General features: G+C 43.7%; 2 protein-coding genes and 2 non-coding genes across 4 annotated transcripts in view; 2 read left to right on the top strand and 2 right to left on the bottom strand.

Moving 5' to 3' along the window:
* The first annotated feature begins 524 nt into the window (after positions 1 to 524).
* Positions 525 to 3,119, top strand: LOC117896958 (larval serum protein 1 beta chain). The gene is made up of 2 exons (XM_034805503.1): positions 525 to 823; positions 894 to 3,119. Exons 1-2 carry the CDS (start codon positions 614 to 616, stop codon positions 3,045 to 3,047), a joined length of 2,364 nt encoding a protein of 787 aa, XP_034661394.1. The 5' UTR covers positions 525 to 613; the 3' UTR covers positions 3,048 to 3,119.
* A 253-nt stretch (positions 3,120 to 3,372) lies between these two features.
* Positions 3,373 to 3,538, bottom strand: LOC117899822. Its single transcript, XR_004649208.1, has one exon. It is a non-coding gene; the product is annotated as a U1 spliceosomal RNA (small nuclear RNA).
* Positions 3,539 to 4,618: 1,080 nt separating this feature from the next.
* On the top strand, positions 4,619 to 4,783 carry LOC117899816. The gene has a single exon (XR_004649202.1). It is a non-coding gene; the product is annotated as a U1 spliceosomal RNA (small nuclear RNA).
* Positions 4,784 to 6,114: 1,331 nt separating this feature from the next.
* LOC117896607 (protein pellino) overlaps positions 6,115 to 12,477 on the bottom strand; it is a 33,861-nt gene continuing 27,498 nt past the window's right edge. Inside the window, exons 3-10 of the mRNA XM_034805040.1 lie at positions 11,431 to 11,523; positions 8,614 to 8,845; positions 7,772 to 7,963; positions 7,517 to 7,705; positions 7,353 to 7,451; positions 7,132 to 7,285; positions 6,888 to 7,065; positions 6,115 to 6,821 (exon numbers count right to left, since the gene is read on the bottom strand). Of these exons, the coding sequence (XP_034660931.1) occupies positions 6,695 to 6,821; positions 6,888 to 7,065; positions 7,132 to 7,285; positions 7,353 to 7,451; positions 7,517 to 7,705; positions 7,772 to 7,963; positions 8,614 to 8,845; positions 11,431 to 11,523 (1,264 nt within the window). The 3' untranslated portion in view covers positions 6,115 to 6,694. The remainder of the gene's footprint in view (positions 6,822 to 6,887; positions 7,066 to 7,131; positions 7,286 to 7,352; positions 7,452 to 7,516; positions 7,706 to 7,771; positions 7,964 to 8,613; positions 8,846 to 11,430; positions 11,524 to 12,477) is intronic.

Raw genomic sequence — 12,477 nt, forward strand, 5'->3', positions numbered from 1 at the left:
GAAAACGAAAACCTAAAATAAACGAATCACTCACTGAAACGAAACCATTTTGAAATGTTAATAAATCGTTAAAGATCCCCTGGAAGCTGCCAAATTGTAGGTTTGGTGGGCAGCGTCAAGCTGCTACAACTCACAAATATTCGACCCAATAAAAATCTCAAATAACAAAGTTGCATCAAGTTTATTTTCGGCTCGTGGCACCCGGATTAATGGCTTTCATGATTGCAACTGCAGATGCCCCTTGACGACAATGTGGACTGTTCGGATGGGACTGGGACTGGGTCTGGTACTGGGCAGCGTTGGTGTGATTGATAAGGAACAGTCCGCAGCGCTGACGACAGCTGCGCTGTCCAAGCCCAAGATTGCCTGAGACAGATGGTCAGACCACCTGAGATACACTTGCCGACCCTGAACTTGCACTGAACTGCACTGGACTGATATCATCATTGATTCGCGACGTCTCGTCAGATATTGGCTGCTGCTGCGACTGGGAGTGGGGTATATAAGCAGCGGCAGTGGCTGGAGAAAGGCAACAGTCTTTAGGCATTGGATCCATTCAGTGTGTCTAATCCGGAGCAGTTGAGAGTTGAGTGTGGTTGAAGGAGTCGTCAAGATGAAGATTGCCATTGCATTGCTGGCCTGCCTGGGCCTGGTCGCCGCGGCCAGTTTCCACCAAACGCATGAGGTGAAGATCGCCGACAAGGGATTCCTGCTGAAGCAGAAGTTCCTCTTCGAGGTGGTCTACCGCATCGAGGATCCCCTCATGTTCGAGGATATCATCAAGCTGGGCGAGAAATGCTACTTCGATGAGTCTTACTACACTGTGAGTGTTCCGCCCTCAGACCGCTCTTCAATTGAGTTTCTAATGCCATCGAAAAATGAATTCCCCACAGCACTACGACCTGTACATGAAGAAGTTCTTCGAGGCCTACAAGATGCACTCGCTGCTGCCCAAGGGCGAGTTCTTCGGCCAGCTGGTGAAGTCTCATGCCAAGCAGGCGCGCGGTCTCTTCAACTTCTTCTACTACGCCAAGGACTGGGAGACGTTCATGCACAACGTGGCCTGGGCCCGCATGCATGTGAACGAGGGCATGTTCGTCTACGCCCTCACCCTGGCTGTCATCCACCGCGAGGACTTCCACGGCCTGATGCTGCCCTCCATTTACGAGATCTTCCCGCAGTTCTTCTTCAACAGCAAGTTCGTGTACGAGGCCGAGAAGTTCGACTACGAGATGTGGATGAAGACGACCATGTACGAGAAGGAGTACCTGGATGTCTACTTCAAGGGCCACGAGCACGGCAACATGTACCAATACGGCGACTACATGTACATGAAGGACTTCAAGATGTGGCAGTGGTGGAAGCTGATGGGTCTGGGCGAGCACTGGTACAGCGAGGACAAGTACATTCTCCGCGAGAACATCTACGAATTCAACCAGGACACCAAGTGGCTGGCCATGATGAAGGACGTCAAGGTCTGGTGGATGCCCGTCGACTACACCCGCGACCTCGATCTGTACAACGAGGAATCGAAGCTGTCCTACTTCACCGAGGATCTGGGCTGGAACGCATACTGGTACTACCTCAACATGGACTACTCCTTCTTCCTCGACGGCACCACCTTCGACCTGAAGAACGACCGTCGCGGCGAATGGTGGCTGTACAACGTCCACCAGCTGCTCACCCGCTACTACATGGAGCGTCTGTCGCACGGCTTCGGCGACATTCCCGAGTTCTCGTGGTACCACCAGATCGAGATGGGCTACGATCCCCAGATGATCTACTACAACGGCATTGGCTACAGCTACCGCAAGAACTACTACGACATGGAGACGTACGGAAACTTCGAAATGCTGGACAAGATAACCGGCTTCATGAAGCGCATCCAGGACATCATTGAGCTGGGATACTACAAGACAATGGACGGCCACATGATCGATTTGCGCAAGCCCGAGTCCATCGAGTTCATTGGCAACATGATGCAGGGCAACATCGACTCCATGGACAAGATGTTCTACCAGTTCTGGTACATGCTGGCCCATATGTACTTCGCCGATGCCGACTACCACCAGATGGAGGTGTACCCCAACGTGATGCTGAACTTCGAGACCATGATGCGCGACCCCATGTACTACATGTTCTACAAGTCGATCGCCTCGATCTACTTCAAGTTCATGCACTACCTGCCCAAGTACACCAAGGAGCAGCTCCTGATGCCCGGCGTGACCATGAAGCACGTGGAGGTCAGCGATCTGACCACCTACTTCGATCTGGTTGACTTCGATGTGACCAACATGCTGAACGACAAGATGATCTTCCACGACGGCAAGTTCGTCTGGGACAAGTCTCTGTATGCCCGCCAGATGCGCCTGAACCACAAGCCCTTCACCTACACCTACACCATCGAGTCCGACAAGGTCGAGAAGGTTGTGGTGCGCGCCTTCCTGGGACCCAAGTTCGATGAGTTCGGCAAGATGATTTCCCTCACCGAGAACCGCATGAACTTCATGGAAGTCGATGAGTTCTACTACGACCTGAAGGCTGGCAGCAATGTCATCACCCGCAAGTCCAACGACTTCTACTGGACCGTCAAGGATCGCACCACCTACACCGAGCTGTACTACTACGTGATGATGGCCTTCGAGGGCAAGTACGACTTCCCTCTGGACATCAGCGAGCCCCACTGCGGCTTCCCCGACCGCCTGGTCCTGCCCATGGGCTGGAAGAAGGGTATGCCCATGCAGATGTTCTTCATGGTGATGCCATACAACGCCCCCAGCCACGAGCAGTTCTCCACCTTCGACTACACCTACTCCTGCGGCATTGGATCCGGCGCCCGCTTCGTCGACAGCATGCCCTTCGGCTATCCCTTCGACCGCGACATCGATGAGTACGAGTTCTTCGTGCCCAACATGTACTTCAAGGATGTCACCATCTTCCACACCGACACCATGGAGCCCTACTACAAGTACAAGGGCTACACCAACTACGGCCACTTCGACTACACCTTCTTCCGCGACTACTACACCAAGTACTTCAAGTTGTAAACGGTGTGTGTGTCTGTGAGGCATGATTCCGGCTACGATGGCGAACATGGTACGAACCTTCTGATTTGATGAGATGATCACTTTTAGTTCTTAAGTTCTTGCAAAAAGTCAAATAAACTTTCGAAAAACAGCAAAAAAAGAAATTAGAGTGATTTAGTTTGTGAATCTTAAGGAAAAGTGTAAGACGCTGCCATAGCTGGGGGCTTTTGTTCAGTGGAATTACACTCAGGTCTAAATCCGCGAAGCATCACAGAATTCATCGTATTGCAAGACACACGCATAAAACACATCTCTACATTTAAAGGGGCTGATATTTATTATTTATGTCGGGACGGCGCGAACGCCATTCCCGGCTACCAAAAATTACACGCACGAGTTATTCACATTAGGAATAATCGCAGAGGTCAACTCAGCCGAAGTGCAATGACCGAGCCTCACTCCGGAGGAACACGCCTTGGTGATCACGGTTAACCTCTACGCCAGGTAAGTATGCTTTTCTCAGCCATATTCAGGGGTTTCCTTAACGCCATGGTCAGAACCAGTTGGGAATTATTAGCATCGTCCAACTTATCCAAAGAACTTCATAGAATTTTGACAGTCTAAATGTACATACATATGTACATACATATGCATGTACATATGCACATATGTACATATTGTGTGTATTATGACTTTTAGCAAACACGATTGTCTCTTGACAGCAGTTTAACTGAATGACTGTTAATATCTCTTCTTTTTATAAATATTATAAAAGAAAATGTGTATGGATATTGAATTCAATATCTTGTGGCATGTGGATATACTTTGGTCAACAGATTACCAGAGAAGGAGATGTAGGGGGCCAATAAATATCCTCCTGCCCGTGGGGTGCTGAGATAGATCGATAGTGGCCAGACTACTCGTACTCCCTAGTTGAGAGCCTCCGAGTCAGGGCCGTGCCAAGGAATATTTTCGCCCGAGACAAAGTCGTAAGACAGCGCATCCAAACACTCTTTATATACAAAATTCGATAGTTTAGAATTCAAATCGCTTCGAGTGCCTCCTTTCTACCGTAGTGAGGATCTCTGACCAGACATAAAGTGGTTAAATTTGTTAAATTTTCTGCTTTGCTTTGCTTTACACTACCATACCTCCGTTTCATGGTGGCGAGCTGTTGTCAGACATCAATACGATATGCTTGTTTCCTATCGATGGTTGCCTTGTATATTTTGCAGCACTGGTTACCAGACAACAAAAACTGCGGAAAATTTTACAATTTTATTAAAAAACCAAGTAAAGTAGGTTATTTCATGCAACAAAAAAATATGTCTTCCACGCTCTCAAGAAAATCAAAAAATATATCAAAATATTTTAAAACAGAAAAAACACTTAAAAAATAATCTATTAAAATTTGTTGTCATGCGTGGGGTTTGAACTCGTGTCCGAAAGAGCTGACATCAACATTCGTTGCGTCTTATACCTCAGGGGGTTGTTTGTCAGTTTCAGACTTCATACAACTTTCAATGACAAAGAATTCCCAACTGGTTCTAGCCGTGCAAGCAACGAAAGTTTGATGCCGAGCGGAGCAAAGCATACTTACCTGGCGTAGAGGTTAACCGTGATCACGAAGGCGGTTCCTCCGGAGTGAGGCTTGGCCATTGCACTTCGGCTGAGTTGACCTCTGCGATTATTCCTAATGTGAATAACTCGTGCGTGTAATTTTTGGTAGCCGGGAATGGCGTTCGCGCCGTCCCGACATAAATTATAAATATGAAAATAGAGAGAATTGGTAGAAAGTGCAAGCAAAGAAAATTACAATTGTCTCGCTTAAGATGGCATGAGTTCAAATCCCATTCATGACAATTTTTGATACATGCGTTTCAAAAGTTTCATTGACATCACGTTCGCTGTGTCGACCAAGGAACCCGGGTGAACAGCGACGATAAATTTCGCTAAAGCAACCAATTTTTGATCTCACTTACTGTTTTGCACTGAGAACTAGCACTGCGCGTCGCGAGCTATCAACAAAAGTGTCTTTTGTGTTTTTATGCGTGCATGTGCATTATATGCATGCTCAAGTGTTAAAAGCGAAGTGTTCACAGTTGTGTGCGAGCTATGCTGTAAGAAATTACATATGTTTATAATCGACGGCGTTGCAATGGCCCTCAAGGCTCAGTATACTAATTACTAAAATTGTCTAAGAATCTCTGATTTTTCCGGCCTATGCCCTTAGCTAAAACATTCAGAAGGCGCTCCATTGCAGCCGCTAATTCTAGGTTTTATGCCCAATTTCAGCATTACATTTCCTGTAAATAGTAATTCTGTCCTGCATTCTTATGGTTTCTTGAATCATTTGAAGACAACAGATCAGTCATACATAATACATTTATGGAATTCAATTGCTCTACCCACAAGCTTTCCCATAATAAATAAATATAAGTACACTCGTGTTTTTTTGTTTATCGTGTATGTGTGTATTGCTAGAAAGTTATTTTACATTTTGTATTTATTATAAACTATTTTGTTGTTGGTTTTGTTTTGTTTGTTTCTCGTTTTTTGTTAGCGCAATGCTGCGGCGCAACACTCAATGAACACACAAGAGTGTTTAATGCATACAAAATAATAATAATAATACAAATAATCGTAATACATAATAATAAGATGTAAGATTAATTAAAATAGTAATGCATAATGCGATTTGGGCAGAAAATGAAAGAATAAACCAACGCACACATGCATACAGGCTTGTGTGAATTCATTTTGGGTCATACTAAATGCATTACGTTTTGTTTCTTTTTTTTATACTTTTTGACAGAGTTTTGAAACTGTACATGTTGTTATATGCTATTTAGAATATGCTTTACCGCACCTAGCACTTCGATCAAGTCAAATGCTGGCATATATGTAATTGTTTTTGGGGACATCCACTGCAGTGGGATGCACCCACTCCTTGCTAAATGTAAGCTCTAGATTTGGTGAGAAATACATAAATGTGTGTGTGTGTGTGGGTGTGTGGCTGCTTATGGTTGGATTTGAGAATAATTGGATTTAACGATTACATTTTCGAACTTGTTTGCTTTCTATTTTCTTTTTTTTTACACAATTATACACAATTAATGATGCTTATATATCTGCGATTTACATTCATATGCTCTTCCTATGCTCCATTATGACAACTTATGCAAGTGCTTTCTCCTGTTTGCTAGTTGCTGATCGCTGCCTCAATTAATTCAAAATAATTTATACAAACATCAGAGTTGAACATGCAATTTGAAGGGGAGGGAAACGGTTTTGCTATGATGATTTGGCAAACATAATCCAGCAATTAAAGAGCAGCAGCAGTCGAAACTAATCGAGAAACACATAATCGGTAATCAGAGTTGCTAGCAGTCACAGCAAGTGCAAGTACAAAATACAAATCCTTTGCTTCGAGTTGCTGCTTATTCAATTCAGTTGTTTTCAGTTAGCAGAAATACGCTTCAGTTTCAGTTTCCGTTTTCTGATTTGCATTTTAAATATTAATTAATGGTAATAAATAAAGCCTAGTTTTAATGCCTGCTTCAAACTTGGACATCGCTCAATTACTACAAATATCTATATAGACGTAAATACAATTGTTTATCATTTATCATTTTCATTTATATATTTATATTTATGTATACGTATATTTAATCTAGATTATCCTGGAATATTAATTTAATGTAGCCAGTCGCGCCATCCAACGGCGTCGCACAGAAAGGACAAACAGCCTGAAAGCCATTGGTGCCGTGCGGTATCTCAACATTAGCCCAGTATCTGCAATATAATCGAAATCATTAGTAGATTCAATGATCGATCAATAAGCATCTCTTTCGCTCTCACTTGACAGTTTTCTCAGTCGCCATGTGTCCGCATGGATTGAATGCATACGTTGGGGCACCCACATCCACATAGAAGGCTGGCTCCAGGCCCATGCAGAGTGTGACAACGGGACCCAGCTCCAGGCACATGGGACAACGTCGAGCGCCAGTGTTCTCATCCTGACCCCAGTCGTGATGACCTGCAAACAGATATAGAGAGAGAGATAATTAGTTATGTGGAAAGCATGAAGAGACTGGACACTTACCCTGCACATGGCCGCAGTTTAAGTACACATAAGGCTGATTCACCTGATCACTAATGTTTACTTTGCGTGGTATGACCAGCGTGTTGAGGCCCACCGGGCACTGTGGACGACCGGCATTGATGGCATCGATAAGTTTCTCCAAATCGTGTTTGGTCTGCAAAAGAAAATCGTTATAACTGTAAATAAACCCTCCAGTCTGGACTCTCAGTGATTCTACTCACCGGCGAGTGTTGCAAGCCCTCGGCGGAGCGCCATAGAAGCGTGGCACCGCAGAGATCAATAAGTGTGCCATCCTGCAGGATGTTGCATTCATCATAGACCTACAAGTGCACACAAAAGTCACAGATTAATCAGGGATACACATGTGATGTGTAATCAAACCTACCGGTTGGCCCTTTTGCTGGGCAGAACGCGATTCGCGCAGGCTAAAGACATCCCCACCCACGGAACATTCACGCCAGAGGCCGCATTTTGCATTGCCGCCACAGAAGGATCCTTTGGGATGCATGATCAGAACACCGTTTGTGGTTAGGCCATCGATTTCCACATTGTCCTGCCACTTGGTTGCCTTTTCCTAGTTGCAATAATGGAAATCTCATTAGTTGTCTATCGACTGGTGTGTGCAAACACAAACACTTACCCCGAGGAATATATTTCTGCTTGAATCAAAGCCGGCGGCAAATATTCTCGACTTGGCAGGCTCACACCGATTGACCAGGATGCGGCACGCAAACCGAGAGATTGTGCTCTGCATCACCTTGGCATCCTTCTTGTCGCCCGGCAGCGTATCCATCACAACAAAATCAATTGGGGACTCTGAGGAGCGTCCCACCTGCAGGAGAAAAACGAACGAACAAATTAGCCAATTGGTTTGAGTTTTTTGGGGGGGCGTAGAATGAGGGGTGGGGCTTACTGGATGTGAGTTTTTCTCTGTTTTCTATCTGGCAATTTATCATTGTACAAACAAATGGCAATGGCAAAACATGCGATATTGGCATTACACTTCAGGCGCACAAGGAAAACGTTACTTTGGCTGCAATCAATACTCGTATAAATATTGAATGCCGTTTTGTCTGTGCGAATGAAACTTTTGACCCTTTGCACAGGCAAAGCGTGTACGAAGGCTAAAAGGGCACTGCGGATGGGTATATTTGCATTCATGTCGATGTTGGGCATGGACAAAAGGAAGAGCTGATGTTTCCATAACGTTCCTGACAGCAGTTTGCAGCAATTATTTTATAATGTAAACAAAATGTATTATCCCTGGATTTGCCAAGAAAAAGATGGCATCCAAAATGGATACACTGCACTTGTGGAAGCGGAAACTCTAATTAACCCAAACAACATTCATCAAAGTGATGACTAAGAAGAAGTTGCCAATACAGCTTAACATCAAACTGTATTCCTGGACCCAAGGGGGCACCACTTCTGGCACCACAGGAGTTTTCACCTGCTTTCCATCTGCTTTCTGGATGAACTCACCTGAAACATATCCGTTTCCATGTCCTCCTTGTACTCAACAATAACCGCCTGGTTGCGTGAGAGCGTGTACGAGATTGAATGCTGATTGGCATCCAGAATGGCCTTCGATGTTTGTGGCGATTGGACGATATAGTGCTTGGAGCGCTTCACGCCGCTGGCCTCTGTCCGTTTGTGGAGCACAAATTTGGAGCGTCGTCGTCCGCGATCGCCCTGTGGCAAGTAGCCATTGTAGCTGCAACAAACAGAAACACAGAGAGAGAGAGACATGTAGTGTGTGGTAAAGATAAGCCAATTGGGGGCATGTGGCACTATTGCCCAACTTACATATGTATATGTAAGTATAAGTATGTATGTATGTACATACATACATACATTCATTTATTTTGTGGGTCAAGTTCTGTTTACACAATTAGTGGGGGGTTCCACAAGCCTCTGTGTTTCGCTTCCCATAGATAATGATTGCTCCCCACACAACAATAACTCAAAAGAATTGCGGGTTAAGTTCTCTGTTCTGTTCTCCACCTCCCATTTTTTGCTACATTAGCTAGACCATAAATGTGTAATTACCCCGTTCGGCCATCGATATTAAGCAAATGGAAACAATTATTATTGAGTCATGGAACACAAGAAAGGGCTCATCAACTCTATCTGGCGTCGGTATTTATAGTCGCGTATGTCTGTGACTCGACGTATGGGAAGCTTGGGGAAACAGCACGATCGAGTCAACCATCGAGGTAGAGTGTGTGTGCGGGGGCTGCTAAATTTGAGTATCTTTTTCAAACAAATCAAAACGAAAATGTCACGAAATGAATGTGGAGCAAAGCTAATTTTATTGAACGAAAAGTTATGATACAACATGTAAAGCTATACATATTTAAATATTTACCAGTCACGAATGGGTCACCCTACTGTCTGCTGCTCTTTTCTTGTATTTTTGCAGTCGCAATTGTGTTATCTCTTGATCTCTGATTTACATGATTTGTTCTCTCTCACGCCAATCCGTTGCCTTTGCTGCATTCGAATGCTCTCTTGGCAACAACAACATTATGCAAGACTCTCTCGGTCTCAAGCTATGTACATCGCTCTCAGCAAAAACGGAACTTAGCTTATAGCACATTGAATAACGAACGGGACTCTAGACTGCTGATTGGTTATGTTCAACCAAAAGAATATTAATTCAAAATATTCAAAACACACAATTTGCGTTCGTGTTAAAAACTAGAATTCAGAAAAACCCAAAATACCCACGATTCCTTTACTATTTTACGCATACGGAACTTATTTCACAAGAAGAAACATCTCTCTTTACGAAACCGAGGAAGTAATTAAAGATTTCTTTGGTATCAAACACATTATACTTTAATTTAAATGCATTTTATAGTCAAAAACGTTCGTTAACATCTCAACGGCGTTAAATCCCTACAAAAGACACCATATCCCCCATATATGTAAATCCCTTCTTTTCGAACCTCCTACATCATTTTCGCCTTTATTACTATCGAAACAATTTTATGATCAGACGACACATAAAATGTGAATAATACGAGTATTTTTTCCCCAATTTTATTGACAATCCTCAAAGGAATGCCCTGAAGAGATCATCTATTCATCCCTCATGTTTCCCCCATAAAAAAACATGATTATTTCCAATTCTATGAAATAGTTTTCGTGGACATTCCTGATGTAAAGTTCTGAGAAACAGAGGCTGATGATTTCTTTGGGTTGTCGGAGATTTCTCACAAGACACACCCAAGTTTTGCGACGGTTTATGCTTTTGAAATATTGTTTCACATGGAATTACTTTTTTTTTTTGTATTATTTTAATGGGATGTGTTGACAACAATTAGAATGCTCCATGTCCATGTTCAAGCAGTCATCGTTTGCTGGTCGAGATACATCTGTACATATCTATGTACATACTAAATCACTGACCAGACGACAACTTCCTCAATTTGGCTTCAGGGGAAGCTGCCTCCAAGGGTGACCACCACATGTGACTGCGTTACCAGCATTTGGGATGATAAATGAGGAATTGATGGTGAACTTTGTACATATACAGATGTACATACATATGTTTACTTACATATATGAACATTTGTACATAAACTGCATCTGAGTAGCACCGATTTGACTACCAGAATTCTGAGTGGCCTCTCCCTTTGTGCCACAGGCAATTAAAAAGTGTTAAGACTGCTGCCCCAGTGTTTCGAATATTTAAAGCTAATGACTCAAAACGCATTTGAGTTGGCCCGGGAAACGAGAATGAGTCTGGCTCTGGGTTTGCTTTGGATATGGCTCTGGCTCTGGCTCTCATTCGAGTCTGCCTTTTGGTTCTGGCTCTGTTTCTGGGTCTCTGTGAGTCACACCAAAAGCGTCGGGCCATGTTGGGTAATCAGCGCAATGTCAAGCGCTTTGCTCAGTCAAATGGACACCAAGATTTACAATCATCCGTCCCAGCAGACGACCAAAGCCATCAATCTACTCCCCAGGCCCGTGTGTGTAAGACAGAGCGATGGACGGCGGCGTGCTGCGGCGTGAATCAAATGTACTAGGTGCCAGACTTCAGAGTCTACAGACTCTAGGAAAAGATTACTGTTTAGAGCCGCTTTTTCCCCTCCTTTTTATAGAGGTGTGTCTGCTGGGTTTTTGTGGATTGATCGAACGATCGTTAGTAATGATCATAGATTTCATGGATCATTGAATGATTTCTACTTGATTCTTCTGCTTGTTTTACAAAATATTGTATGTAAGACTCCCAAGAAGTTCACAAATTCACAGGATGGAAAAACCGAACATATTGTAGTGGTAAACACTTACCCGAGTATAACTAATTCTCCATAGCGCAAACGTGGTTTGTCGTGTCCATCGCCACCGTCTTCAGCCAGTATGGGAGATTCTGTGCCGTCGGTGCTGCAAAACGAAAATTCGGAAATTTAGTAAAAATTCAAATGCATAAATTAAATTAAATTATGAAAGAGTGTATGGAAATGTGAAGTTGATTCAGCAATTGCTGTAGCGATGCTGCTGCTGCGCCATTCACTTGGTTAAAGTCTCAGGTTGTTGGATGGATGGATTTACATAACGATGGAGCGAGGAAACTTGTCCGAGTTCTTTTTGGCCAGAAAGTGGCTCCCCCTCTCTCTCTCTCTTTGACACGCTATTATGTTATGCAAGAGAAAAGTAAAACAACAAAAGGTAGCAAAACTTCTGTAGTAGCAATAGAAACAAAGAACAAAACTGTAAAGAATAAGAACAAAAACAAAAACTAAGGCGAAACAATTTTCAAGTAAAATGGCAAAGAAATTGTTCATTTCCAACATGCACTCTCCCCTCCACCTTCGCTACACTCCCATTCCCTTTATACCTCTCAGCGGCTCCTACATATATCTTTCTATTTCCTACCGACTTCCCTTTCTTTCTCATTTTATTTGTACTTTACAGAACTGCAACATGAGGTGTCGCCTCTCTGTCTCCGCTTTCGCCAAGTGCAATGGAAATGTGCCTCTTGCCATCGTTCCAGTCCATGGAAGTCTTAGGAATGCGGCTTCAAGTTACCCTCTCTCTCTCTCTCTCTCCCCTCCACACCCTGTTCACTGTTCAGTTCGATCAGCAACTAGGCTAGCATTATAATCGTATAATTATAATGCAAATTAGTTGAAAATTGCCTACTTCCATTAGATATTTTCTCATTAGCGTCCATGACACAGCGACATCTTCCTTCGTGTACCTCTTTCTCTCTCTCTTTAAGCTGCTGTACGCAGCTCGGCTGCGCTGCGGTGGTTCCAAAGCATGTACGAAATTTTATACACTTTCGGAGTGGGCAAATTTAATTTAAGATGAAACGAAAATTAACTTCTTCGAATT

The sequence above is a fragment of the Drosophila subobscura genome, chromosome O (genome assembly GCF_008121235.1).
Source record: "Drosophila subobscura isolate 14011-0131.10 chromosome O, UCBerk_Dsub_1.0, whole genome shotgun sequence".
NCBI classification, from domain to species: Eukaryota; Metazoa; Arthropoda; class Insecta; order Diptera; family Drosophilidae; genus Drosophila; species Drosophila subobscura.